This window comes from Phaethon lepturus, unplaced genomic scaffold (genome assembly GCF_000687285.1).
Source record: "Phaethon lepturus isolate BGI_N335 unplaced genomic scaffold, ASM68728v1 scaffold7150, whole genome shotgun sequence".
In the NCBI taxonomy this organism is placed as follows: Eukaryota; Metazoa; Chordata; class Aves; order Phaethontiformes; family Phaethontidae; genus Phaethon; species Phaethon lepturus.
The window spans coordinates 73,718-99,195 of NW_010513965.1; the positions used below are offsets into that span (position 1 = coordinate 73,718).

The window sequence follows — 25,478 nt, forward strand, 5'->3', positions numbered from 1 at the left end:
AGGTACCTGGCATCTACAAAGAAAACAGGTCTTCAAGTAATCTTTTCTTGTCTTTGGTGAGATTCACCAAATGAGTCACCATTCACAAAATGTGAAGGTCACATTTTCCTGATGTTTTTAAGGTCAGAATACATGAGTATTCATTGAGATATAATTGCTGACTTGAATAACTCCACTCCAGCTTGTCAGAAGTTTTAATGTGTATGATAAGATTGATTCCCTGTTGACTGAAGGCTCATGGGAGTGAAGGATGTTTAGTCACAGATCTCTCTGTCTGCAGGAGAAGCAGCAGCTTTAGCAGCCTATGCCTCTGAGAACAGGTGTTGCTTCTCAGTTTCTCCATTTGAAGATTCAGCTTTTTTATTTGAGCATTACTGACTTTTTGCCACAAAACTGTGGTTTACCAGAAATGGGGACTTCCATATTTCTATCTGCTTTTTCAAAGCTTCTTTACTCATAAGGCTTCCAAAACTCAACAGGCATTACACTAAACCCTGTTTTACATGTTTAAAACAGTAGCAACTTTACATTTACTCAGGTCAAAAAAAGACAATATTTTATAATTTTATTAATTGTTAAGTGCTTATAACAAAATGCTTAGTAAAGAACACATACAATGTACCTGACATATTGTGACAGGATCAACATCGGAATCACAGCTGATGGCTGTGTAGTCACCAGTCATGCATGAGACAGGCCCTTTATTGGTCTGGCAAACAAGACACCAGCAGCAGCCTTACCCAACAAGTAGGAAAATATGTAAATTCCCACAGTAGCCTCTGGTTTTTATATACTCAGGGTGCACTTCTCTCTTAAGCAAATTACATTTCATAAACAGTGACTACAGTCCTGTAAAAGGCAACAGTCTTTCAAGCAGTGTGACTACAATTCAGTCTTTCTCGCAATGAGAGCGAGCTGAAAGTGTACTTTCTTTCCTGGACTCCTCTTCCTTGCGGATAAATCAGTATGAGACTTACTGTGGTCCAAAGCAGTTTGTCATGTTGTCCAAAATCTTTTCCTGATCAGTGAAGATTTTTGTATCCCATTACATGTGTGGACAGCAATTTGGAAAATGTTTGAGTGCCTAGGATTATGTTACAAGACAGTGAAAAACATTTTTTGACATGTGATATGTAAGTTCTAAAACAATGTTCCTATTCCATGTAATGAGAAACCCAAGACCTTTTTAGTGAAGATGTTGCCTCATCATATTATGGGCAACAGTCCATAATTCTGAACAGGAGTAACACATAATCTGCATTAGACTTCTGGATCATTTCTTTTTCTCCCTTTCTGGTCCAGTGAGTATTTAATTGTTTGTACACAATGGAACAGTCAGAGAGTTTGGGAGAGATCTTTCTTGCATAACATCTGGAAGTACTAGTGTCTTTTTTTCATGTTATTTTCGCTGTTCATATTTTGACCAGAGTTATTTCATCTTTGGTAAGAGATGAGAATTCCCTTGGAAAATTTCAGTTTTGACAAAGCAGTATGTTCTGGCCCAAATAACTCTTTGGTTGGAAAATTCCAAAGCATAGGCCACATTTCACAATATTGAATGTGACAGGTGTTCTCCACGTGTGATAATGTCTGATCAGTTTAGGCTGGCATTATAATGCAGTTACAACATATTTGGGATAACAGAACAAGTATCTGAAGGGAGAGCATAAAGAAGAGAGAGCCAGGCTATTTTGGTGCTCAGTGAGAGGACCAGAGGCAATGGGCACAAACTGAAACATGGGAGGTTCTCTCTGAATGTAAGGAAACACTTTTTTTTCTGTGAGGGTGACTGAACACAGGTTGCCCAGAGAGGTTATGGAGACTCCATCCTTGGAGACAGTCAAAAGCTGTCTGGGCATGGCTCTGCACAACCTGCTCTAGGTGGCCCCACTTGAATGGGAGGTTGGACCAGATCCCCTCCAGAGGTCCCTTCCAACCTCAACACTTGTGTGATTCTGTGAAATATCCCATTCACTTACTATGTTTGGAACAAATTCCTATATAGGAGGTAGAACAAGTTAATAATAAATACATGAAGATATTAAACCCAGGTATAATCTGTTTGGGTTTTTTTATTATTTTTTTTTTATTTAGAATAAAAGATGCAATGAATTTTATTCCTTGTTCCCTGCTCATTAGCTTGTTCTTACATACACTATTAAATAAGGGAGTAGCAAGATCTCTTAAACTGTAGGACAGACATCGGAAGGCAAGATTAATGTTTGGGTTACTTAATTCAGTCCGATGTTCCTCTGAAGTGTACTGTTTGTTACTCTACTTGTGGATTGTAGGGAGCTGGGTGTGAGAGCCAAAGTTATTCTTTTCAAACCTGCAATGACACTTCTGCACATAATGGCATAGAAGCTTTCTAAACACAGTACATTTCAGTCTGAATTGAAGTGAAATTCTGTATGTTGTTTTCTGTTGTGGTGGAAAATTGAAAAATAAATATTTCTGACTACCTATTTGGGAAGAAATACAAAAAAAGCTGTAGAATTTTTTAAAACCAAAATATTCAGTCAATTCAATATGTATTGTGATAAACCCCCTAAAAGCTGCTTAGTTTTGTATATAGCTATAGTCTGTGTAATCATATGGAATTGCAGCTGTTGCATTTATTTTGCTCTGGCTTATCATTCTCTTTATTATCAATTATGTCTTACCTGAATTAAATAATTAGTGTGTAGACTGTTTCTTACTCCATGTTTGTGCAATACATAACCTAATTGTCCCCATTCTTCCTTCAGAATTTGGGATGCAAAAGATAAAACAAAAATTAAAAAAAATCCTTCCTTCTGTTTTCTACACAGAGAAATTGTGCACTCTCTGTCATTAGAGATTTTTCAAGACCCAACTGCATAAAGCCTTGAGAAACCACACCAGTCCTCAGAGCTGATCAAGCTTTGAACTAGAGACCTCCTGAGATCCTTTCCAACCCAAAGTATCCTATGATCCCAGTCATCATAATTTCGATAATTGCCCTGCCAGTGAGGTGTGTTATGGTAGCATAGTACATCAGTAGCAAGTGTGTTGCTGTACAGTACAGGAGTCCTTGAAAATCATCACAAACTTGATTTGAAAAGAATAAATCTGTTTTTAAAGAATGCTCTATTGTACCATGTTAAAGTTAAGATGTTAATCAGGAAGTTAATTTATATTGGTAAGGGAATAGAAGTCTCTGAATAGTTTATTAGGTAGGCAGGGGTCAACCCCACCTTTCTTTACTCACATGAACAGACTCATATGTGGTCTTGAGCTCTGAAACTTGTAGTTTCTCAAGATTGAGAGGAAATCCTCTGACAAATTTGTTAAATACTTATGTAATTATTTCTTCTGTATTTCATTTAATCTCACACCATTTGTGTTTCTTTTTTTGTTTTCTTTCTGTGAAAGGTCAGTGTGAACCAATTACTCTGGAACTCTGTATGAACTTGCCTTACAACTATACTTATTACCCAAACTACCTGGGCCACAGGACACAGAAGGAAGCCTCTATCAGCTGGGAGTCTTCTCTTTTCCCAGCCTTGGTTCAGACCAACTGCTACAAGTACCTTATGTTTTTTGCCTGTACAATCTTAGTACCAAAATGTGACCCCCATACAAATCAGCGGATCCCACCCTGCAGGTAATATACAACACTTCATTTAATTCTTGACTGACATTCTGTCATATTAGTCTTTCCTAATTTTCTTTTTTCACTGAAAATGCCAGAAATTCTGCTTTGGAATTCCATAGCAGAAGGTAGAGAACCATATTTTATAAGATTATTAAATGCAGTTCATTGTACATGTGTGATATTATCTGAAATATTCAAAACAAGGAGAGGAATAGCAGTTCAGTAATTTTCAAAATGTATATATTGAATAGAATAGAATATTTTAGTTGGAAGGGACCTACAACGATCATCTAATCCAACTGCCTGACCAGTTCAGGGCTGACCCAAGTTAAAGCATGTTATTAAGGACATCCTCCAAATGCCTCTTAACCACTGACAGGCTTGGGGTGTAGAAATCTGTTCCAGTGTTTGACCACCCTCTCTGTAAAGAAATACTTCCTAATGTCCAGTCTAGACCTCCCCTGGTGCAGCTTTGAACCATTCCCATGCATCATATCACTGGATCCCAGGGAGGAGAGATCAGCACCTCCCTCTCCACTTCCCCTCCTCAGGAAGCTGTAGAGAGCAATGAGGTCACCTCTCAGCCGCCTTTTCTCAAAACTAGACAAGCCCAGAGTCCTTAGCTGCTCCTCATAGGACATTCCTTCCAGCCCTTTCACCAGCTTTATTGATCTCCTCTGGTCACATTCAAGGATCTTCACATCATTCCTAAATTGTGAGGCCCAGAACTGCACACAGTGCTCAAGGTGAGGCTGCACCAACACTGAATGCAGCAGGGTAATCACCTCTTTTGACTGGCTGGTTATGCTGTTTGATGCACCCCAGGATGCTGTTTGCCCTCTTGGATGCCAGGGCACACTGCTGACTCATGTTAAGCTTTCTGTCAGCCAGCACCCCCAGATCCCTTTCCTGCAGGGCTGCTCCCCAGCCACTGCTCTCCCAGTTTATCTTTGTGCCCAGAATTACTCCATCCTAGGTGCAGAATCCAGCATTTGGACTTGTTAAATTTCATCCCACTAATCACATCCCAGTGCTCCAATCTATCTAGATCCCTCTGCAAGGTCTCTTGTCCTCTCAGGAACGTCAGCAGCACCTCCCAGTTTCGTATCATCAGGAAACTTGCTAGCAGTAATTCAAGTCCTGCATCCAGACCATTGATAAATATGTTGAACAGAACTGACCCTAGAATTGAACCCAGAGGAACCAGTGACCAGTAGCCAGCCAGATGTAGCCTCATTCACTACAACACCTTGAGCTGTGCCCTTCATCCAGTTCTTCATGCAGCATGCCGTGAACCCACTCATCTCTCAGTTGGACAAATTGTCCAGATGCTGTGAGCTTTGTATGAAGCATTTTCCTTTTCTGTGTGTTTGATTAGAATTGCACCACTATAAAGAGTATTTAAACATAGAACCGATTCATTTAATTTGGAACATTAGCATTTGTAATAGTTCCTTGCATTAGGATATCACTTTATCTATGCAAAGCCCCATCCAAATACTATTAACAAAAACTGAGATTTTAACACATGCTTACCTTTCTAAATTAAAGGAGTGCCACATCAGATATAATTCTGAATTATAGACTGACTTAGGCTTTCTACTTGTCAGATTAACTTTTCTACAATCCTCATCAGTTAACATCACTGTACTTTTCAGGTTTATGGCTGTATCTATTTTAAAAGAAACTATGCTCTGTAAATCTTATGGCTTTGGTAGCAGCAGTTGTTGCAGGTTAGGAGAGTTAATAAACCTTATCAGCAGGCAGAGCGCTCTGAGCTACTGGCTGCTAGAGCCTTCTCATACTGTATTTCTGACTCTCTTATTAGGCTTACCCTGACAATATTGATCAATTAACATCTACTGTATTGAAAGAAAAGCGCACTGAAAATCGCAATACATGTCCTAAGATTTGCTGCCATGTGATATTGTTGACAAATAGCTAACATTTCTTTGTGTAGTGATGTGCTGCTTAGTGCAAGTTAAGAATAAGCCACAGGGAAATTTACTAAGATATTGCTTAATGCTCACACAGGGACCTAACAGGAAAGTTAGAATGTTGCATATGGGATAGCTGCTAAGTTTGTGCAAGCTCTGTTTCAGGCTTGCTTGTTTGAAAATCTAGTCTATCTGTTTGTTTGTTTGTTTGTTTGAAGAAAGTAGTATAATAAATAAAAATTGTGCTTATTCTAATGTAGAGGGACAAAAGTTAAATTATAGGCTCTTTGCTTCAGCAACTACATGCCTAGTTAACAGATTCTAGGAAGTATCACAATACAGTTGAATAGCCTTCAAATTTAAGGTATTAAACAGACAAAGAGGAACTTGTAGAAACTGTAGAATAGTTTAGTTTGAAGGAGACCTCTGGAAGTCATCTGGTCCAACTTCCTGCTCAAAGCAGGGTAACGTCACGTTTAGATCAGATTGAACATGCAACATTAAATTTTAAATCCTAGGATTCAAAGCTCTACTTTTATAACTGTTTTCATGTTTCGTTCTTATGTTAGATCGCAAGTAGTGAGTGGTTTTATCAGGAAGGGATAGCTTGGAGAGTCCCACTGAGATCTGTAGTATTTGCTTTACAGTAACATTTTAGGAAGAATTTCAGACACAGATATAACGTAAAAATGTAAAACATTTTAGAAATGAAAACACATATAGCCTCATACCAATAAGCTCTTGAGTTAATTGATAAATGCAGGGCAGAAAAAAATTTAAATACATTTGAGATATCAATATAAATATAAATCTACTCAACTAGAGTTTGAAGCTCCTAGAAGGCAGAATTCTGAGCATGGAAACTATATTCTGAGAATCTGCTGCTGCCTTTGCAAAATAACTGCCCTCTTCTTCAAAGATATCAGTGGTTGGTTGAGCTTAACAGGACATATGCATTGCTTTACCCGTCTTTTCCTGTAAATATGGAATGGAGTTCAGTGAATGCAGTTTTTCAGTGTTAAGCTTTTCAAGTCAAAGTTCACTTTCCAACCATGAATTGCAAATTCATGTTATAATTCTGCATCTGTTATAAAATATACTTATATCAGAGTTGTATTGGATTTTTTAACTGATCTGATCCTTTCATTCTAGGTGGTATAACTCAATGATTTTAATTCTACTCCCTCTCTATAAAACATCTGTCCCTGCTTTGCAACACTTTTCATTGTCTTTGTGTTATTAGTTTGGCTGTCATGCTGCTTTATTTTTTAATTAAAATGGTCTTCATGAAGATTTGTTCAAAGTAAAGAACACAGGTGAAGGTTTGTTTTTTTTTTTTAAGAACTGAACTTGCCGTTACTGAGGCCGTTCATTGATTTAGCAAGTATGTTTTCAAATTCTGAACAGTATTCTTCATCTCTGATAAGACATTGGTAATATTAGTCCAGGTCTGGTGAAATAATCTTTGAAGGTGTGTGCTGGGTTCTCTGGTGAGATTTCTCTGCTTTGTGTTGTGTACTCTTGTTAACAGTTAACTTGTTAGATTGATTCATAGACAGTAGCACAGAAGAGATTTGACTGAAAAGTAGAGAAAGAAGTCTGTTACCAAGGTATTCTGATACCCCAGCTATGAGACTTGCTCTTCGATTTTCGTAGCAGTAATGCAATATCTTCCACACCCACTGTGGTGGGCACTACTTTGAAGATTATCTACATTTTAATTCTTTCACAACAGACTGACAACTAAATGGCTTGCAATAGCTTTTGGAAAAGGTCAGCTTTGGCCAAAGATTTGAGTGTGCAGAGAACACAGGACGGAAATGGCTTAGATGTCTCAGCTAACAAAATCAAATTTTTAAAATGTATTCAGCATATTTTTGTTGTTGGTTTGGGGTTTTTGTCAGTAGTAAATAAAAATTCTGACATTCAGAAAGCTGAGGTTACGAAGTTTTGTGAGTCAACCTTTCTCATATTGAGGAGGATCTAAAAGGAGAGTCTGTAACTGTTGCGTGGTTAACCAATGTCAATCCATTCATCCATTCCTTCCAGCTGCTCAACTCAATAGTGAATTATTTGGTGTGGAAAAACATTGACTCTTCTTCATGCAATCCTCCAAACCAAAATTAAATCTGAGAAGATTAATAACGTATTGTTTTCTCAAAAGACCATAAAATAATTGATCCTAAATGGATCTGTTTTCTTGGTTTTGGCCATTGCATTTCTTGAAGCTTATTGCAGGAAAAACAAATGGTCTGTTGGTCAAAACAAAGGAAAATGAGTGGGATAAAATGTCTTCCACGAAAGGAGTGTCTGTTCCTAGAAGAAAGATCTGGAAAAATTAAACTAATTAAATAAAAGGCAAGTTAAAAGTCACATGAAGGAAACTGAAAAAAATAGAAATGGGTGGGATCCTACTGTTGAATATTTTTCAACCTATAAGAACAAAGGAGAACTTTCTTTGAAACAGTAGGAGAAAGTCCAAATGATTATAGGTTTAGAAAATATGATCTAAAAGGTGCAATTAAATGAATTCCTGAGCCTAGAAACAAGAGAAGGCTTGGGGAGACATCATAGCCTTCAAGTAGGTAAATGTGAGCTTCCATGCTCACTGAGGTTAAACCATGAAGCAATGGGTTTAAAGTACATCAGGAGAGCTATAGTTCAGATATAAGGAAAATAATAGGTATCTACATATTAGAATGAGTGATAAGGAAGTATATGAAATCTTGTTAACTGAAAAGTTTTTAAGAACAGCTCAGACAAATACCTGTTAAGCATTATGCATGTTTCTATTTGGAGGAAGAGAGGAAAAAGATGTTGGGGTTCCTAATCCCATACTGCCTAGTTAATATTCCACAAAAATAATAATAATAAAAAAACTGACGCAAAAGAGAGGCAGTTGAAACAAACAGGGATTCAAAATACCACAGATACAAGACGAGACTATTGAACAGCACGTCAACTATGATTCCAGACAAAAGTAGTTAAATGTTTAAAATAATGCTTAAAATAACAGGGCATTTTTCTGTTATGCATTTTCTCTTTGTACTTTTGAAGCATTTGACACTGGATGTTTTGAGGGACAGGATATTAATCTAGATGGACTGAACTAAGTTTGCATGGTGAGTCCTCTCTTTCTATTGTTAAAAAAAAAACAAACAAAACAGCAGGAGGGCTATATTCATGCCTTTTTCCAGGTTTGATACAAGCTTCTGTTGCTCTGACAACATTTTCAAGACTAAGTTGATCTGTGCTTTGATTTTTCCCAAAACTTTTAATTTTCTTGAATTCTTTGGGGGGGTTCTTTGCTCTTTTGTTTGCAGGTTTAAATATTTTGTCCTTCTGAAACTACATGATTTGTGAGGTAGCCTCATCAGAAGAGATAGAATTTAACTGGTAAAAAAATGTATCTGGCTTTTTTTCCTGACAGAGGGCAGTTAGTGCTTCTTAAAAAAGGTTCTCTGCCACCCCTTACAGAGGAGAGGATGTTTGTAAGTAGTTATATTTGGCTATTATGTTACAATTCAGCTAATAGTCTGCATATAATAACTTGACATAATGTTTCAACAGTAGCAACATATCTTTTGATATATATTTTTTTTTTTTTTAATGTAAAGAAATCTGATTAGCTGATTCGTCCTTGGCCTTCATCTTTAGCTTTGTCTAGGATTATTAACTTCCACTAACTGGGAATTGCTAAGACTTTTCACTCAGTTACTTTGTGCAATTCCACTTTGTCTCCTCAGGACATTATGTGTACAGTCTAAGGAACGCTGTGAGTCTGTGCTTGGGATTGTAGGTCTGCAGTGGCCAGAAGATACTGACTGCACGCAGTTTCCAGATGAGAACTCAGACAACCAAACTTGTCTAACACCAGATGAAGATGTAGAAGGTAACTCCCATAAATACATGTAAATTAAAGATTTAATTAGGTTCCCAAAGTCACTGATTTTTTTAATCCCATACCTCCTCTTTAAATTATAATACTTAAACTGCAGAAACTATTCCAACCCAGGTTTCAGGGAATCTGGATTTGAAGTTTGAAGATAAGAGGAAGTTGTCATAAGAAATCTATTCGAAGGAAGGATCAATTACCTACCCTCCATCTATGAAAGTCAGAGTTCTGAGATTCGTTGCTGATACCACACTTACTGCTTGCTTGTGTTTATATGTCACTTTTTTACCTATTTAAACAATATAATCATCCTTTTCTAACCAGGAGACAGACTCTTGGCAATCTTAAAAAAGCTGAGCCCCACAACAGCTCTGAGAAAAATATTGTAATGTTAGGGTCTTTGCCAGCTATTATTTGCTCTTCGTTTTTGTTTGGGGAAAGTTTTGTAGAGAGTTGTGCCAAACCAGCTTCAGTAGCAACTAACCAACTAACGAATTTCAGTTTTTGAGTTCAGCCATGATACTAATCATTGTGGTTACGAACATGGCACAAAAGAATGAAATTGCCTTAAATGCTTCTAGATATTCTCTGTATGTATGAAGAGAGAAACTGTGCAGCTTTTCCATCTGCAGCGGTCATTGGATGTGAGATCTGTGAGGATTCTGACATGCCTTTTCTCTTTCTTGCCTAAACACCAGTAAAGTAGCTGGGAAAATAGCGAGCTGATGTGTGCTACAGTGTGTGCAATATAATGATCGTGTTCAGTTCTCACTCTTCTCCTTCTACTCACCAACACACTGATGACAGTCTTTTCACAACCTTGCTCTTGCTCAGAGAAAGCGATGGGCGAAAGCTAGTTAGTCTATAGTTCTTTTAGGGAAGATGTATTGCTGTGAATATAGTGAAGGAATCACGAAAACCAGTAAATCAGTTAGTGCTATTTCTTCAAGCAAAGTCCATGTGCACAAATGTCACTGTGAGGATTTTATAAAGATGTGTAATACCATGGTAATTAAATCCTCTGCCATGGGACTCTTGAGAGACAAGGAGATGATTTCCCTCTACAGCAGTGGGCTGATGGAAAGGAATTGTCCATTGTTATACAGCAGTGTGTAGGAAAGGAAAACACAACAAGGTGAGTTAAAGAAAAATAACGTGATTTATTTTTCTTAGGTATCAAATGTCTTTTAACCTTTCTCCCCATGTTATTAGATCATTTGGCTTTGAAATGTAACATAGAATGGTTATACTGCTGCATACAGGACTCATGTGTGCCTTTTCTAGAGATAAATTCTCTTCACTTATAAAAATTATAATTTAAAAAAATTAAAAGACTCTCCTTAGTAAGCTGATTCACTGCTTATTGATCGTCTTAGCACTGAAATAGATATTCCTGGAAAATCAGTGAAAAAGGAGAGGGTTTTAGTATTCTTTGAGAAACTGTGTAACTAATTAAGGGGTCTTATCAGAGTTGTTTTGGGTTTATCTACTGCTAGAATTTTATGTTGATTCAATGCCAAATTTCCACTGACTGCCAGTGCTGGTTAGAAAAGTCTTCCCTGGGAAGTTTTAAATCTTATATAAACATTTCTGGAAAAAACCCACATGTAACAAAAGAAATTAAGCTTCTGAGAGCATTTTAAATGCTTATGATTACAAAATATAGGTGATTTTCCAACTTAAGCTATAATTGGTAGAGTTATTACAATGTTCTGAATTGCTTAACTTCTCTTCCAGGCAGTGCTGAATCCCAGAATATTGCTGGCCAAGACAGTATGCATTGTAAACTTAGTTATTTTTCTTGATGAGTTATTCTTAAATATTGGTAGTATAGTTTACATGCCTTTTATTATTAATTTCCCAAGGCTCCTAAGTTCATTGATGATATTTTTGGTACAACTCTTTATTGAATCCTGGAATTTACCCAAGGAAATGCATGCTATTAAATATCTGAGAGATTTTGCAGGAAGGAAAAAAAAATAAGGCAACATATGATGGAGGTTGTATGTCAAAGTCAATGACATATACTGTGTGAAAAAATGAGTGTGTTTTTCAAAACCACCTAAATAAAGCTTTCTCAAAATGGTACTTTCTAAGATGAGGCAGAAGCAATGTAAGGGTTTATTAGTGGACATTTATTGGTGGTTTTATTAATTTAAATAACCACACAATTGCAAAAAAAAAAATATATTTTATGTTGGGGATCTGTTATACTCGTTTCAATACATCAGATGATCTGTTTCTGCTTCCCACAACACCACAATGGTGGGAAAAGTAGCTAGGAAATCCATGCCTACAATCTAAATGTTGTATGCCAGTTATTTGGCAAAGCTTTGAAATTTGACAAAGGGTAGCATGTGAGGGAGAGCTTTGGAAAATATTGCTCCACCCTATCCACAATGCAATTGTTAAGAGTCTTGCCTGCTACATAGTTCCAGTTTAGTATCGCGCAAGCTTTCTATTCCTGTCATTACCCTTCTGAAACAGTCACAGTGATAAATAAGTAAGTATGCATGTGATGATTAAACTTGCAGCTTACGGAGTTTTGTTTCCCCCTGTTCCTTGTCATTGACAGAATGCTCACCCAGTCACTTCAAGTGCCGTTCTGGGAGATGTGTCCTGGCATCCAGAAGATGTGATGGTCAAGCTGACTGTGAGGATGATAGTGATGAGGACAGCTGTGGTAAATAAATTTGATGAGTTGGATCTTTTGAATGGAGAGTAGTTGAAGCATTAGAAAATGAGTTTTATTTTTCCTTCGGTTCTTTGAACCATAGGATGACAGTTCAGAGGATAAACCCCTTTTTCTGTAAGAAAAATATGTCTGAAAGTGTTGGGGTTTTTTTAAGACTTGTGGCAGTAAAAATACTTTAGCAAGCATCCTTCTTGATTAATGTCAACACAATTAATGATATTTGATCATTTAGATTCTGCTAACCGTATTCCAGGATGTTTGAGTATTCTTTTAGCAATCAAGATAAAAAATACTGCAGATTTCATTCATTTGATATTGCTGGAGGTTGTACTGAGCTGAAACATGATTTTCTGGAAGTTTAAATCTTTCATTCATAAATATAGTTTTAAATTTATACACGGTAATGGTCTCCTTATGATGTATTGACAAAAGATCTGTGTTGCTGAAGTGGATTCTTGGTAAGGGTCAAGAATTACATGTTTTTTTTAGATTGGTCAACCTCAAGCTGTAGCTACAAGGATGAAGTGGTAACCACAAAGTTTATTCTCCTGTATATTTCTGAGTTCACTTACAGTAGAGATGCTCTCGATTTTTAACTTAAGCGGATGTGTTGAGCTTGAGAATAACTGATAAATCTCTTGGTTACTATTTATTCTTGTACGTGCTGGCAGGAGAATTTTGAGGAGGAGATGGGAGTTTATACTATTTCTTTGTGTGATTAAGGTGTAGCTTCCATGGAGTTCTGCATGCTGGCCTGGCATCCCTAGGGGCAAAGAGAATAATTCTAAATCACTAAGGATTTAGAGAAGAGATGTGAATATGAGTAAAGGATTAGAAAACATTCTAGCCGAGTAGGGCTAAAGTGCACAACTTGTTGGGTTTTTTTTAACAGAGCAGGGTAAGCAGGAAGCAAAGTTTATGTGAGAAACAAAACTGTGGTAGTAAAAGACTTTCTATTCAGCTGCACAAAATTAAAATAAGATCCAAGACCTGAAAGCTGAACTAGGCTAAAATTCAAGCTTAACAGCACTACACTATGCTGCTTTTTTTAAGAACAGGTTGTTTTAATGATTGGAGTAACCAAGGGGTTATTTATCACTAAGGTGTGATATATTCTCAGTCTCTAAGAGTTTTCATATCACACTTGTATTGTCTCTCCTCTTGCTCCCCTTGCAAAAAGAAAAGAAGACATGCTCACTGAAACAGGACTTATTACCAAGTCATTCTCTTGTTAATATTATAAAGAAAAGGCAGAGCTGATGATCACAGTGACTCTTTCAGAGTTTGTTATCTCTTTACCTTTGAATCAATTGTCTCAATTGTCCTCCCTGCCAAATATTCTTTGTTGCCACCTATTCTTAACTCCTTAGAACACTAATTGCTTTGCGTCTTTTAGGATAATTTTATTCTCCTAGACATTAATACATGAAATATTGCTCTTATATATAACATTCATTTCTTGAGTGGATCGCTCTCTGTCTCTGTAGTCTAGACAGAATGTCACTAGCAATCAGCAGAATTCTTATCAGTTTCTATAAATATGAAGACTGTATCTGCTAGGAAATTACCACTGTCAGAATGACATTACATTGACCAGGGGTAATACTGTTACCAAAGAACAGAAAGTCATTGTAGGGCTCCAGAAGCAGCTGTCTCTGACTCTTTCATACTCCATGTGTGCAGGACAAAATCAGAACTTGACGATCTTTCCATGTGTAAATGGCTAGCTTACATTGTATTAGATTTATCCTTTGAAATTGGTCCTATACCATTAAATAACAGTCAGCATTTAAATCAAAAACCTTGTATTTGAAGTGTCTTAAATGAGAGGCATGGAACAACTTCACAGCGCAGGGAAGAGGAGGCTGGAAAAGACTAGCTACAGCTTTTGGGTGCTCGAGCTACTCTGGCCAAAAATATAAGGTAGAACAGTCCACATGGACTAAGCTGCATTCTGCCCATGCAGAGCAGCGCTGTATTCAGCACCTGCTGTTTCCTTCTGTTAGGAATCCCTGTTATACTTTCACATGATCTTTGTGAGAGCAAATCTCACCCATGCAATTGCATCAAAATCCCAAGACTTTAGTACCATTTAGACTAGGATTTGTGGAGAAAATTTTACCCATATTTCTGAATGTGAGAATTCTAAGTGTATTTCAGTAAAGTGTGAGAAAGGTAGTTTCTGAAAATGATGATGATGATGATAGATGTCAAGAGAGTGTTTGGTATTAAATATGCTTGATTGTAATTGATCATATTAATTTACTGGCTGCTGAACAATGCCTCTGGCAGAGAGCAGAAGAGAGTTCTAGAAAAGTACTAAAGTAATTGAGGACGTAAGATTCAAAATCAGTATTGTCCTTCACTATTTTCTGCAATCTGAGTTCTGACTGTAGTCTTTTAAGACTACCACATTTTTCTCTCAACTAATGTTAATGACTTAATAACAATTGCATGGGGAATATATGAGTGAATAATAAAAGGTAACCAGCCTCATATTTTGAAGAAGAATGAAGGTAACAACATATGTGAATCCCTACCTCTTTCCAAAACACATGCTTTAGATGGGGATAATGTAAATGGACAAGTTTTCCTACCTCCATTTGCACTTCATTTCATTGTCATTAAATTAAAAATGTATGTCACAAAAAATTTAGAGAAGATATATAAGTACACCAAATGGTAGATGGCTTCTACCAACAAAACAGTATATTTGAGCACTGAATTCAGTAAGTAGTGAATTTTTCTGATGGAATTGTCTCTATATTTGTCTATATTGTACTCAAAGATAAATTTTGGAGAGTCATGGTACACTTCACAGTGTAACGCTGTAATGTGTGATGAAGGGGAAAAGCAAACATGTATTTAATTAATTGTAAACACTCTGCTAAAAATTGCAAGGTTTATAAATTATATTTTTTTAAGCTTTTTATTTTATTTTCATATCAAGTTCCTAACATGATAGACATTCTTTGTTCTTTATTAGAGTAAAGGTTTTGTTTGATTTCAATTAATTTTTCATTAATAGTTATAACAAATATTGTCAAGAAAGAGACCTGGAAAATGGTGATACACAAGAAAGTTCTTTGATCATGTGGAATTAGTTTCACAGGTTCAAGGATATTTATTACTCTGTGCTGTAACATTTATTTACATGGCTTTTTGAATCTAAACAAAATCAAGCATTCCACACATCCAGTTACAGTTAAAACATGAGTAGATTTTTTTCAGTAATTATATGGACTAGTACTGATTTTCTGGTTCATGTTTATAAAATAAACATTTCTTGTAAATGTTTCTTGGAAACAACCTTTCTGCTTAGTAACTTTCTGCTGATATGCTGCTGTAGTTCCAGGTCCAAGCAAACGGAGGTTCTGCTTCAAATGCTGTTTGTGAGCTTATACCTCAAGTATTTGCGTGTGGGGACATCAGGGCTGTCACCTGAATTTGAGCTTGGATTAAAGTGAAAACCAATATTATCATCTACAAAACAGGCCAAACAAAGCAATCAAACCACCTGTTTTAGTCAGGAGAACACGTCGTCTTTATGGCTTCCTATAAAACCAGAATGTCATATGTGCAGGACTTTACTATGTCTAAGTATTTAAATTGGTATCACAGTGAAGTTCTTTATTAGTTGATGGAAATAAATCTTGAAATAAAACATGAGAAAACACTTTTCTAAAATGTACCTTGGGCCATTCTTAATTTCCTCTAGCAGACTAACAGGAATTTTACTGTCAAAGCCCTTTGACACAGTTTTATAAGTATTCCTCTTGAAATCAGAGAGACTGGTTAGTTGGACTTTGAAGAGACAATAATGCAGTGTGCTCCCTGCATAATAAGGAGCCCTCTTGAAGATTCATACAGCCATTGGGTCTTTCTAATCTTTTCAAACTGGTTTTGTCTCATATTATGGAACTAGGAAAACTGTTTGTGGTCCATACTTAACAGCATCTCTCTACCTTTCACTGTGATCTGCATTAGATTCTGTATCAGCACTGCCAGAAAAAATTACATAATCTACACTGTTTCGTGGAGATTCCATGCTGTCATAGGATTTGCTTTTGAAAGACCAAAGGTCTGTGCAGTATGCTTTTGAAGGAAACTCTACAGAATTCAGGATTCGAAAAGTTTATCTATTACTAGTAAATGTATTTCATGAGTAGTGGTATATGGGTTTTGAGCTAATTAAGCTAATGCCTAAACCATTACTATGTATGTGCAGCATAACATAGATTTAAAAAGCACTGAAGTATCATGAAGTGTTATATATTTTATATCCATTTATCAAGTGTGCACTGTGACAATATTGTTTCCATTTCTTCATTAGTAACTATTTGTGGTACCTTTTAAAACTTATATTGCAAGTGAAAATGTTTTTGGTGCTTCAGGATTATTAAAGAAGGAGAAAACAGTTGATGTGATATTGCACGCCAAGTCTTTCAAAACTGTGCTTCTCTGCCTTCAGGTTGTAGAGAAAGGGGTCTTTGGGAGTGTCCTTTGAAGAAGGTGTGCATCAAACACACTATGATCTGTGATGGTTTCCCAGACTGCCCTGACATGATGGATGAAAAGAACTGCTGTAAGGGTTTATGTAGTCTGCTAATCCCATAAAGGGCTGATCATATTTTTTGGGATCTTGGGGTGCAAAATAAATGAAAGTAAAAAGGTTTTCTACAGACAGAAAGGCTTAGTCATTCCCTCAGTTTCCCAATCACAGAATCACAGAAACACTAGGTTGGAAAGGACCTTCAAGATCATCAAGTCCAACCATTAATCCAGCGCCACCATGTCCCCTAAACCATGTCCTGAAGCGCCACATCCACACGTTTCTTGAACACTTCCAGAGATGGCGACTCCACCACCTCCCTGGGCAGCCTGTTCCAATGCCTGACCACCCTCTCAGTGAAGAAATTTTTCCTAATATCCAATCTAAACCTCCCCTGGCGCAACTTGAGGCCATTTCCTCTTGTCCTATTGCTAGTTACTTGGGAGAAGAGACCAACACCCTCGTCGCCACAACCCCCTTTCAGGTAGTTGTAGAGAGCGATAAGGTCTCCCCTCAGCCTCCTCTTCTCCAGACTAAACAACCCCAGTTCCCTCAGCTGCTCCTCATAAGACTTGTGCTCCAGCTTCGTTGCCCTTCTCTGGACACGCTCCAGCACCTCAGCGTCCTTCTTGTAGTGAGGGGCCCAAAACTGAACACAGGATTCAAGGTGCGGCCTCACCAGTGCCGAGTACAGGGGCACGATCACTTCCCTCAGTTTTTCTATAGCACCAATTATCTTTTGCCTCATCTTGTGTCCTCTGTTGTTCACATCCTTCGATCCTTGCTGAATATATATATTTGCCAAATAATTGGCAGCCTGCATATATCGCTAGATCTAACTTTGTTTCTTTTTGGGAAGAAGCAGCTCACAGAATGTTTCTTAATCTGATTTTCATTGTGACGATTATACCATTTGACTTCTAAGTGGCCTGTGTGCTGTAATCTAAGAAAATGAAGGTGGTATTAAAGTGAATTGCTCATGATCACACATTAAGATCATGGCAGAGAAAAGATTCTCCAGGGGCTTAGGTTAAGCTAGTCTATAATTACCAGGCTATATTTCCTCCCTGCTTTTTTGTCATGGCTTGAATATTGCAAAATGACAGCAAATTTTCCTCAGCTGAGGGCTTCCAGTTTTTGAAATATGCTGTCTCTGGAAGGCAGAATTAGAGAGCTTTTTCTAGTTTTGCATGCTTTATTCCAGAACCAGAAAGATCACTTATGTCAGAGTAGGCAGCACTGCCTGCTCTATCTGCATGGTTTTCACTGTGAAGTATATTTTTTGCACTAGTGTTGCAAATAAATGCTTTGTTTGTATGGCAGTATAGATGCTATACAACAGGCAGACATAGGCACAGCAGAATGCATCTTCCTTCCACACATTATCTCCCTCTCTGGCCATGCCCCACACCCCCCAGCTCTCAAAATTCCCTAATGTTGGGGTTTATAGAATCTGGAAGAGAAGTGTGTTAGTGAGGAGGGTATTGTAATACTACACACCTGCCTTTTGGGAGAGGGTTTGTTATGGTTGGGGAAAACCTTGAAGTCACTTGCAAATGGAAGTTCTTGTAGTTTGTGAACGGGACAGAGATTCAGGAAATCTCTGCCTAATGCTGCCAGCTGGCAAACAACTGTGAACTGGAGCATGTCTATCTGTACATCAGTTCCTCATCTCTAAAGCGGAGATAAAAATAATTCCATGATTTTAAATAACAAAGAAGGATCCAAAAGTGAATATAGAATTGCTGTGGATGAAAGGAAATAATTTTTTTCAATAGAGCATGAAGAAATAAATGCATTTGGAGTTGTCTCCTAAAAAGCATGGACCACAATATTCTCACTTAAAGCTTGTGAGAAGCTTAGACAGGTTTCATACGATAAGACCACAAATAATACTAAGTAATCACAGATCTTGCCATTTCCAGACACCTATCCTTCCCTTTGAATTGCGATGCCCTCGGACACTGTGTAGCAGAAACCACCTTCTGTCTCTGTGATGTTCATCATGAATTTTGTTGCAAATCTGTCTCACTTTCTTGCTCCTTAAATCTCATCTGTGCCTACCTTCACCTTCCTCATTTTTTTCGTTCTCAATGTGAACTCCATGTTGATAATTCCTTTCTCAGAGTGAAACATGTTTTCATCCTTGCAGCGTTTTGTGAAGAGAATGAACTTGAATGTGCCAATCATGAATGTGTGCCACGTGAGCTCTGGTGTGATGGGCAAGCAGACTGCAGTGACAGCTCAGATGAATGGGACTGTGGTAAGCAGCCGCTGTGGTGCACTCTGTCTGGAAGCGATGTTTGGGTGACAGTAGTAATCACTGATGATTGGATTTAGAATACAATTGCAGTGGTGGAGAGATGACTCTCTCTATTACCAGAAGGAGACTGGGTTGAGGTTGGGAAAGCATGAAAGAAAGTGTGCAAAAGAGAAAGGAGAAGCTCAGTATGAAGTGTCATAGTGCAAAGGTGTAAAAAAGCGTTATGGCAGGGAACTTCTAAAATGTGCAGATGGTGGCTAAAACATGGAAACTGTTGTGGGTAGAAGAGAGAGTAGGGAGATGTTCAGATGTAGAATCCATCTGGGCAAAACTTCTAAGCCCTGATTCTGTACTTTTATGTATTGTTAAAGTAGAACTCTCCAAGTGTTATTCTTTAAATAAAAATGAAGATGGATTTAAAAAAAAATTACACTGAAAAAAAGCAGGATGGAAAGTGGTAGTATGTCCTCTGAGATTTCACTGAGTTAATATGTATTTCTGTACATGACAGTAGTTTATATTACTAAGTTTTGAGATCCTTTGTATGTAATTTTAAATACAGAAAAAAGGTGTACTGTGGTTTACAGAAGCAAATATTTTGTATTCATATTGGAGTAGATTGCATAAATATTTTAAAATATTTAACATTGTATGAACATTAATAAACAATGGCATTTAATAAAACCTATGCAACAGAGAACTGTTCTAGAAATGCTATTTGAAAAGGAGTAACCTAGGATAAATACATACCTTTCTCATGGGGAGAGAAGCAAAAGCACCTTCAGCATATAGGAAAAATGCATAATGACTGGCTATGTTAAGATTAGTACTATCAAAGCAAAAGTCAGAGGAACAGTTTAACTAAAACCAGTATGTATTTGGGGAAGAAATGCACGCAACCCAACATCTTTTAAGTGATCCTAGAGAGATGTAAATTTCCATTTTGGGCCACTTTGAGGAGCTTTTTCTGTGTGATAAAAGCAGTTCACACACTTTTATATGGATTAAGAAAGAAGCAACGGTCATGATCTTTCTTGTAAACAGTAGATTTTTTTCTTCCTCTAATTACACCCACATATTGTCATAACAGAAGCAGTGCATATTACTGAGAATCAAATGATGGTATCATTCTCATGTCAGGCAGCATTCATCCCACAAATTATTTTAGTAATTTCAGTTGGACTATTTGTGGGTTAAAACGTCATTTAGCAAGATTAAGGCTATCAGAAACCCATGTGAACCTGTGCTGGTGAGTCAAGAGTATTCTGGTTTGTTTTAATCCTCAAGATGCCTTTGTTGTTTACTGTCTCCTGCTGTTCAATGTTAGCAAGGTTCTGATAGCCATGGTTGCCTTGGTTTTAAATTATATAGCTATTGAGCATATAAAATCAGCAAAATGCCAGCATCTTGGAAAACTCTTTTGACTGTAGCTGTATGTTTTCAGTATGCCATTTGTAAAACTAATAATGTGAAATAATAATGAAGTTTTTTTTTTGTTGTTTTTGTTTTTTGCAGTTACCCTGTCTAAAAACGTGAATTCCTTGATGTTCCTGACCATTCACAGGTCGGCTGCTGATAACCATGTTTGTGCTGATGAGTGGCAAGAAAACTTAAGCCAACTGGCCTGCAATCAGATGGGTTTAGGGTAAGGTCAGTAGTTTGTAGCATTGATGAATTTCTTAGGACAATTGGAGTGCTGGAGTTAGATGTGAATCATCATTGAAAACTGCAATGTTAGACCTAGTGTGGAAATGGTTCATAGAGAAAAGAGGTAATGAAATTTTGTGAACTATAGAAGGAAGAAAAGCTCACTAACTTCTAGGCACTTTCACTTTATAAACATTACATGATTGTTATTAAAAGAGTGTGTTGAAAAGATAATGATGTCTTGCCACGCCCCAATATTTGAACTTGCAGTTATTACTGAGGCTCAGAATTTTTTGGCAATGTGATACTCTGTGTCTTCCTAAAGAATTAAAACAGACTTGTATTAGGAAACACAGGAAAATTTCGCTGCATTCATTTGTGTTCTGCAATAAGTACTGTGAGCTAGGAAAGCAGATATATTTGACTTCGGTATCTCTGAACAACAAATTTTTAAAGATAGATCTTTCTGTGTGGAACTCAAAAAAAAAAAAAGATAGCCTCTACACATCTTTCTTATTGCATGCACAGTAAAGTAATAGCTGCTTTATGGAATAGTTGATGTGATGTATAACTGTTGGATGAAACACAAGTTCATCTGCTCTGATATCCAAAGCTGTCTTCTGCTAGGAGAAGAAAAACCTGATGGTATAGAAGGATATCTTTTGTCAGTGTCTGATCCCCAAACTGGATTAAGAAGTGTCTTTTCGGTCTGCCTTTTACCACTACATATACTGACATGCAATCTTGTTCTTTGTACCTTTCTCAAAAAACACAGGAGGAATAAAGACCCTGGGTTACAGTGTCTGCAGTTAACCTACTCTGTATTGCCTTGCACTGCATGGTTGCTTGACACCAGTTCTAACAGATGTCCTGAATCCAAGATCACCTGTGCTGAATGGAATGCCTGCCATTCTAACACACAATTCTATACTTCTCTAGCTAGTTTATTATATCTAAATAATACTGACATTATCTTTATGCTTTAACTTTATATAACATCCTAATAATCTTAAACTCCTTTGTTACCTCCAAAAATAATTATTGCTTTTACAACTACTTTCTTGTCTAAGAACAAACCTATGATCTTAACATTAAGAATGTTTTTCTTCTTAATATTTAAGTCTCATAGTCCTAACACAAAATTTGCTTAACTTTCCTGTGATGCTTGCTGCTAGGAAAATGAAAAAGGTATTAAATTATCACAAGACCCCCGATTCCTTCCTTTCTTCAGAGATGTGCCTAGGCTGAAATTATCATGAGTAGAAACTTATACCTTTCTGCTTCTTCATTGTGGCTTGCTAACAGATGTTATCAGTCCTATCACTTTTAAGAAAGGTATGACACACAAATAATTATTAAATCTCACAAATCCATTTTCTAACGGGAAGATATTCTAAAAATCAATATTTCTACAAATTCTTTTTTGTGGACACAGGTGATTGTGTGAAGGGCAGTGGGAAATTCTAGTTCAAATCTGAAGTCTACAGCTTCAGTCTGACTCTAATACTAATTTCTAATTCTTCCTTGCAGTACTTCAGACAACCAAAGTAGTATTTGTCTTTCCTTTCTTAATGTCTGATTTTGTCAATGACCTGAAGCTTGATTTTCTTAGCTATTCTGCAAGTTTTTCTGAAGTGGTGCTGCCAAAACTACAGTAAATTAGCTTTGAAGAAGATCTGTAGGAAAGAGATTATAATGTATTCACCAGAACTAATTTCAAAAAGGAGTAATATGAGTTAATATAATTATTTAATTATTTTTTAACATTGCATAGGGGTTCAGTGAAAATGTCGCAGAGGGTAACATTTTCTGTATGGTGAAGTGGAAGACTGAATGAAAAATTGGAGTTCCATGCCACTGTGAAATCTGATCTAAAGCCATGAACTTCATCCGTTGGCCATTATGTCCTGCATACATTATTTATTTGAGTTATGATAACAAGAAAGTCTAAATGTGAGGTTGATAACATTGGTGTATTTAATAAGCTATTTCCAGTCATCATTGAGGGTGCAGGTAAATTAGACTGTATATTGCACAGAGCTCAACTGATGATGAAAAAAAGTCCTTTTTACCCATTTTTTTTTTTAATAAATACAATGTATTTTAAGCACTGCTTTTCTTCATGTATTCCCAATGGGAAATATTTCATTTTACTCCTTCAGAAAATTAAAGCTGTGAATATAGAAATTCTGTCCATATTATAGTACACTGCTATATATAGCCCCAGTTTTGTGGCTATGCAGATTTCTTTAATAATGACTTATGATGATAGCTGATTTTGATTTAATAGTTCTCTTGTTCATTCTTAGAGAACAGTAGTTCTCTAAGCACATGAGCTATCAAAGTTGAGACTTCTTAGTACCTTAGACCAGGAATTACAATGAGTGGTAGCATATGGTATTTTTTTTTCCTGTAAAGGTCTGCAAACTATTTTTCATAACTGTGTCTGGTGCTTTCCCAAGTGACAACTCCCAGTTGCTATATAATGTGGTGATGTTTAAAATATGAGAGCAATGTCCTTCTAACAGCTTATAGATTTTAAAAAAATTCTTCAGCCTAAATTAATCTGAAAAAAATGATGATAATTTAATAACAGTGGTTAAAGCTAGGTTAATTTAGCTGACAGTGGTAACACATTTTACAGAATAACAGTTTATTTGGGAGGTATAAGCATTGTGTCTGAAGCGACATTAAAGGTAATTCTATTCTGCCTATTGCACAAAATTTGACCTATTTTCCTGGCTGTTGGCCAGTTCTAATTCCACAGATATGTTTCTCCAGTTTTTCACAGCACAATGCGTGCGATGTGTTGTGTGATGCATGATGCAACGTCACAGAAAACTGTGCAAGTTCCATGCATTGTCTGAAAGGCTTTGGACTAATGGTGGCTATTGCTCGAGTTATGCAATGTGTATTCTTAGCAGTTCTTATGTTTTCCTCTAGTGCAAAAAGAATGTTAGATACGAAGTAAACTTTTGTTTATAATGCTAAGAGCCTAATGGGAACTGTTTGCTCAAGTATCAGGTTTCATAATTTACAGCCAGAGAGGACTATCAGATGACCTGATACTGACTGCCTGTTCATCTCAGGACAGATAATTTTGTTCAGAGACGGAGTCCCAGATTTAAATACAGTAAAGCATGTCTCTTGCAATTAGGTTTCCTGCTAACACAGGTAGAGAATGGAACAGCAATCACCATCACTGTCTCAGATCAAGGGTTAGCTATATCTTGGTGTGTGCTGCAGAGGCTATGCTGCTGAAGATGGGCATGCTGTGCAGGTGCAGAAGATTGTGTTAGAAGACTGTAGATGTCTGATGTTTAGTTGAAGAAAACCATTTTCATATATTCTGAAGTCCATGTTCTTTGTTGATGAGATGGTGATCATAAAACCATGGTCTGCTTAGATCTGAAATTTGACAAAAACAGAAGTTAGTGGAGTTGTTCTGTTACTCTATGGCAATGTAGTGGAATAGTTTGTCTGTCTTTCGTGCACTAGGATGAGATAACAAATGTAATAATGATAAACTTCATCAGCTTGCACCAGCAGAGTACAGGGGAATTTTAGCCGATACGCTTCTGGTTGAGCAGTGCCAGCATAAAGTCACAGCTGTTTACCAAGTTACTTGTTTATAAAAATCTATAGTAAGCTCTGCTACCTCCTGCTGCTGCTACTCCCTTTCTTGAAGGCTGCGCCACTGGTGATCCACTGAAACAGGTAGTTCCTTTTCCTTCTTTCCTGTGCCAAAGTATCTACTGCGTGTGTATCTGTGGAAGGGAAAGGACCATCTCTTGTTGCTGCCTGGCCATTTGTCTTTCCTAATACTATCCCACTCTCTCTCTTTGGTACAAAGTTCTTTAATAATATTTGCCAATTGAGCAGCCAAGCTGCTGGACCAATAATCTTTTGTTCTCATATGAATTTTGCTGCTTTCTAATTACTTTCTAATCATTTCTGCAACAGAAATAAGAGGAGTTTAGTTTTATGTCTTCTTTGCTCAAAAACATCACAGAAACAAAAAATGGAATATTTCTGTCCTACCCACATTAGAAATTTGAACTTCTGAATTTAACCTACTTTATTTTCTCCAGCAATAAAGATGACATTTAGTAATGCCAAGGATGAAGTATTTAAACTCATTAATTTAATCTGGATTTCTAGACCTGCTCAACAGAATGTAAAATATGCTTGACCTACCTTGAATATAGTCACATTGTCCATGGCCACAGCGTGTTCTATTAAATCTTTAGAGGATTTAGTAAAATAGTGAATTCTTCAGATTACATTTATTTTTTTAAGAACAGCAGTAAATAACTCTATCAAATAAAATTTGCTAAAAATAACATTGCAAGCTGTGGTAGATGTGGAAGACTGTTTTACTAATTTTGAGCAACCATAAAAGAATGTAAAATACATAGACTTTAGTTAGCATATTAGGGTTGTATTTGATTAAAACTGATAGATTATGTCTCATCTTTCATGTATCTATGTAGTTTAAAATAGAATTATTTGGATAGGACTTTTTTTTTAAAAGAAATTTCAACCTAATAATTCCTTGCAAATTGTGACAATTGCTTCAAATAGTCATTAAGCATATGGTCACTTACCTCATATAAAAATTTTTAGCTCCATGATTGGATAGTTTTCTTTAAGTGAAAAGATAATTGTTATTAATGATTTAATATTTCAAACAACCTTGGAGCTGTCTGAATGTGCTCTTGGGCAACTGGCTGTAGGTGGCCCTGCTTGACCAAGAGGGGTTGGACCAGATGATCTCTGGAGGTCCCTTCCAATCTCAACCATTCTGTGACTCTGTGTTGACTAAGAGGAATAGAAAGATACATGAATACTGCCAACCAAAGAAATGTTCTTA

General features: G+C 36.8%; 1 protein-coding gene across 1 annotated transcript in view; it reads left to right on the plus strand.

Annotated features, from left to right (window-relative positions):
* Window positions 1-25,478, plus strand: part of CORIN (corin, serine peptidase) — a gene marked incomplete at its 5' end in the record, with an annotated part of 96,447 nt that overhangs the window by 52,644 nt on the left and 18,325 nt on the right. Inside the window, 6 exons of the mRNA XM_010291485.1 lie at window positions 3,394-3,625; window positions 9,300-9,445; window positions 12,024-12,131; window positions 16,615-16,728; window positions 18,848-18,958; window positions 20,474-20,603. Of these exons, the coding sequence (XP_010289787.1) occupies window positions 3,394-3,625; window positions 9,300-9,445; window positions 12,024-12,131; window positions 16,615-16,728; window positions 18,848-18,958; window positions 20,474-20,603 (841 nt within the window). The remainder of the gene's footprint in view (window positions 1-3,393; window positions 3,626-9,299; window positions 9,446-12,023; window positions 12,132-16,614; window positions 16,729-18,847; window positions 18,959-20,473; window positions 20,604-25,478) is intronic.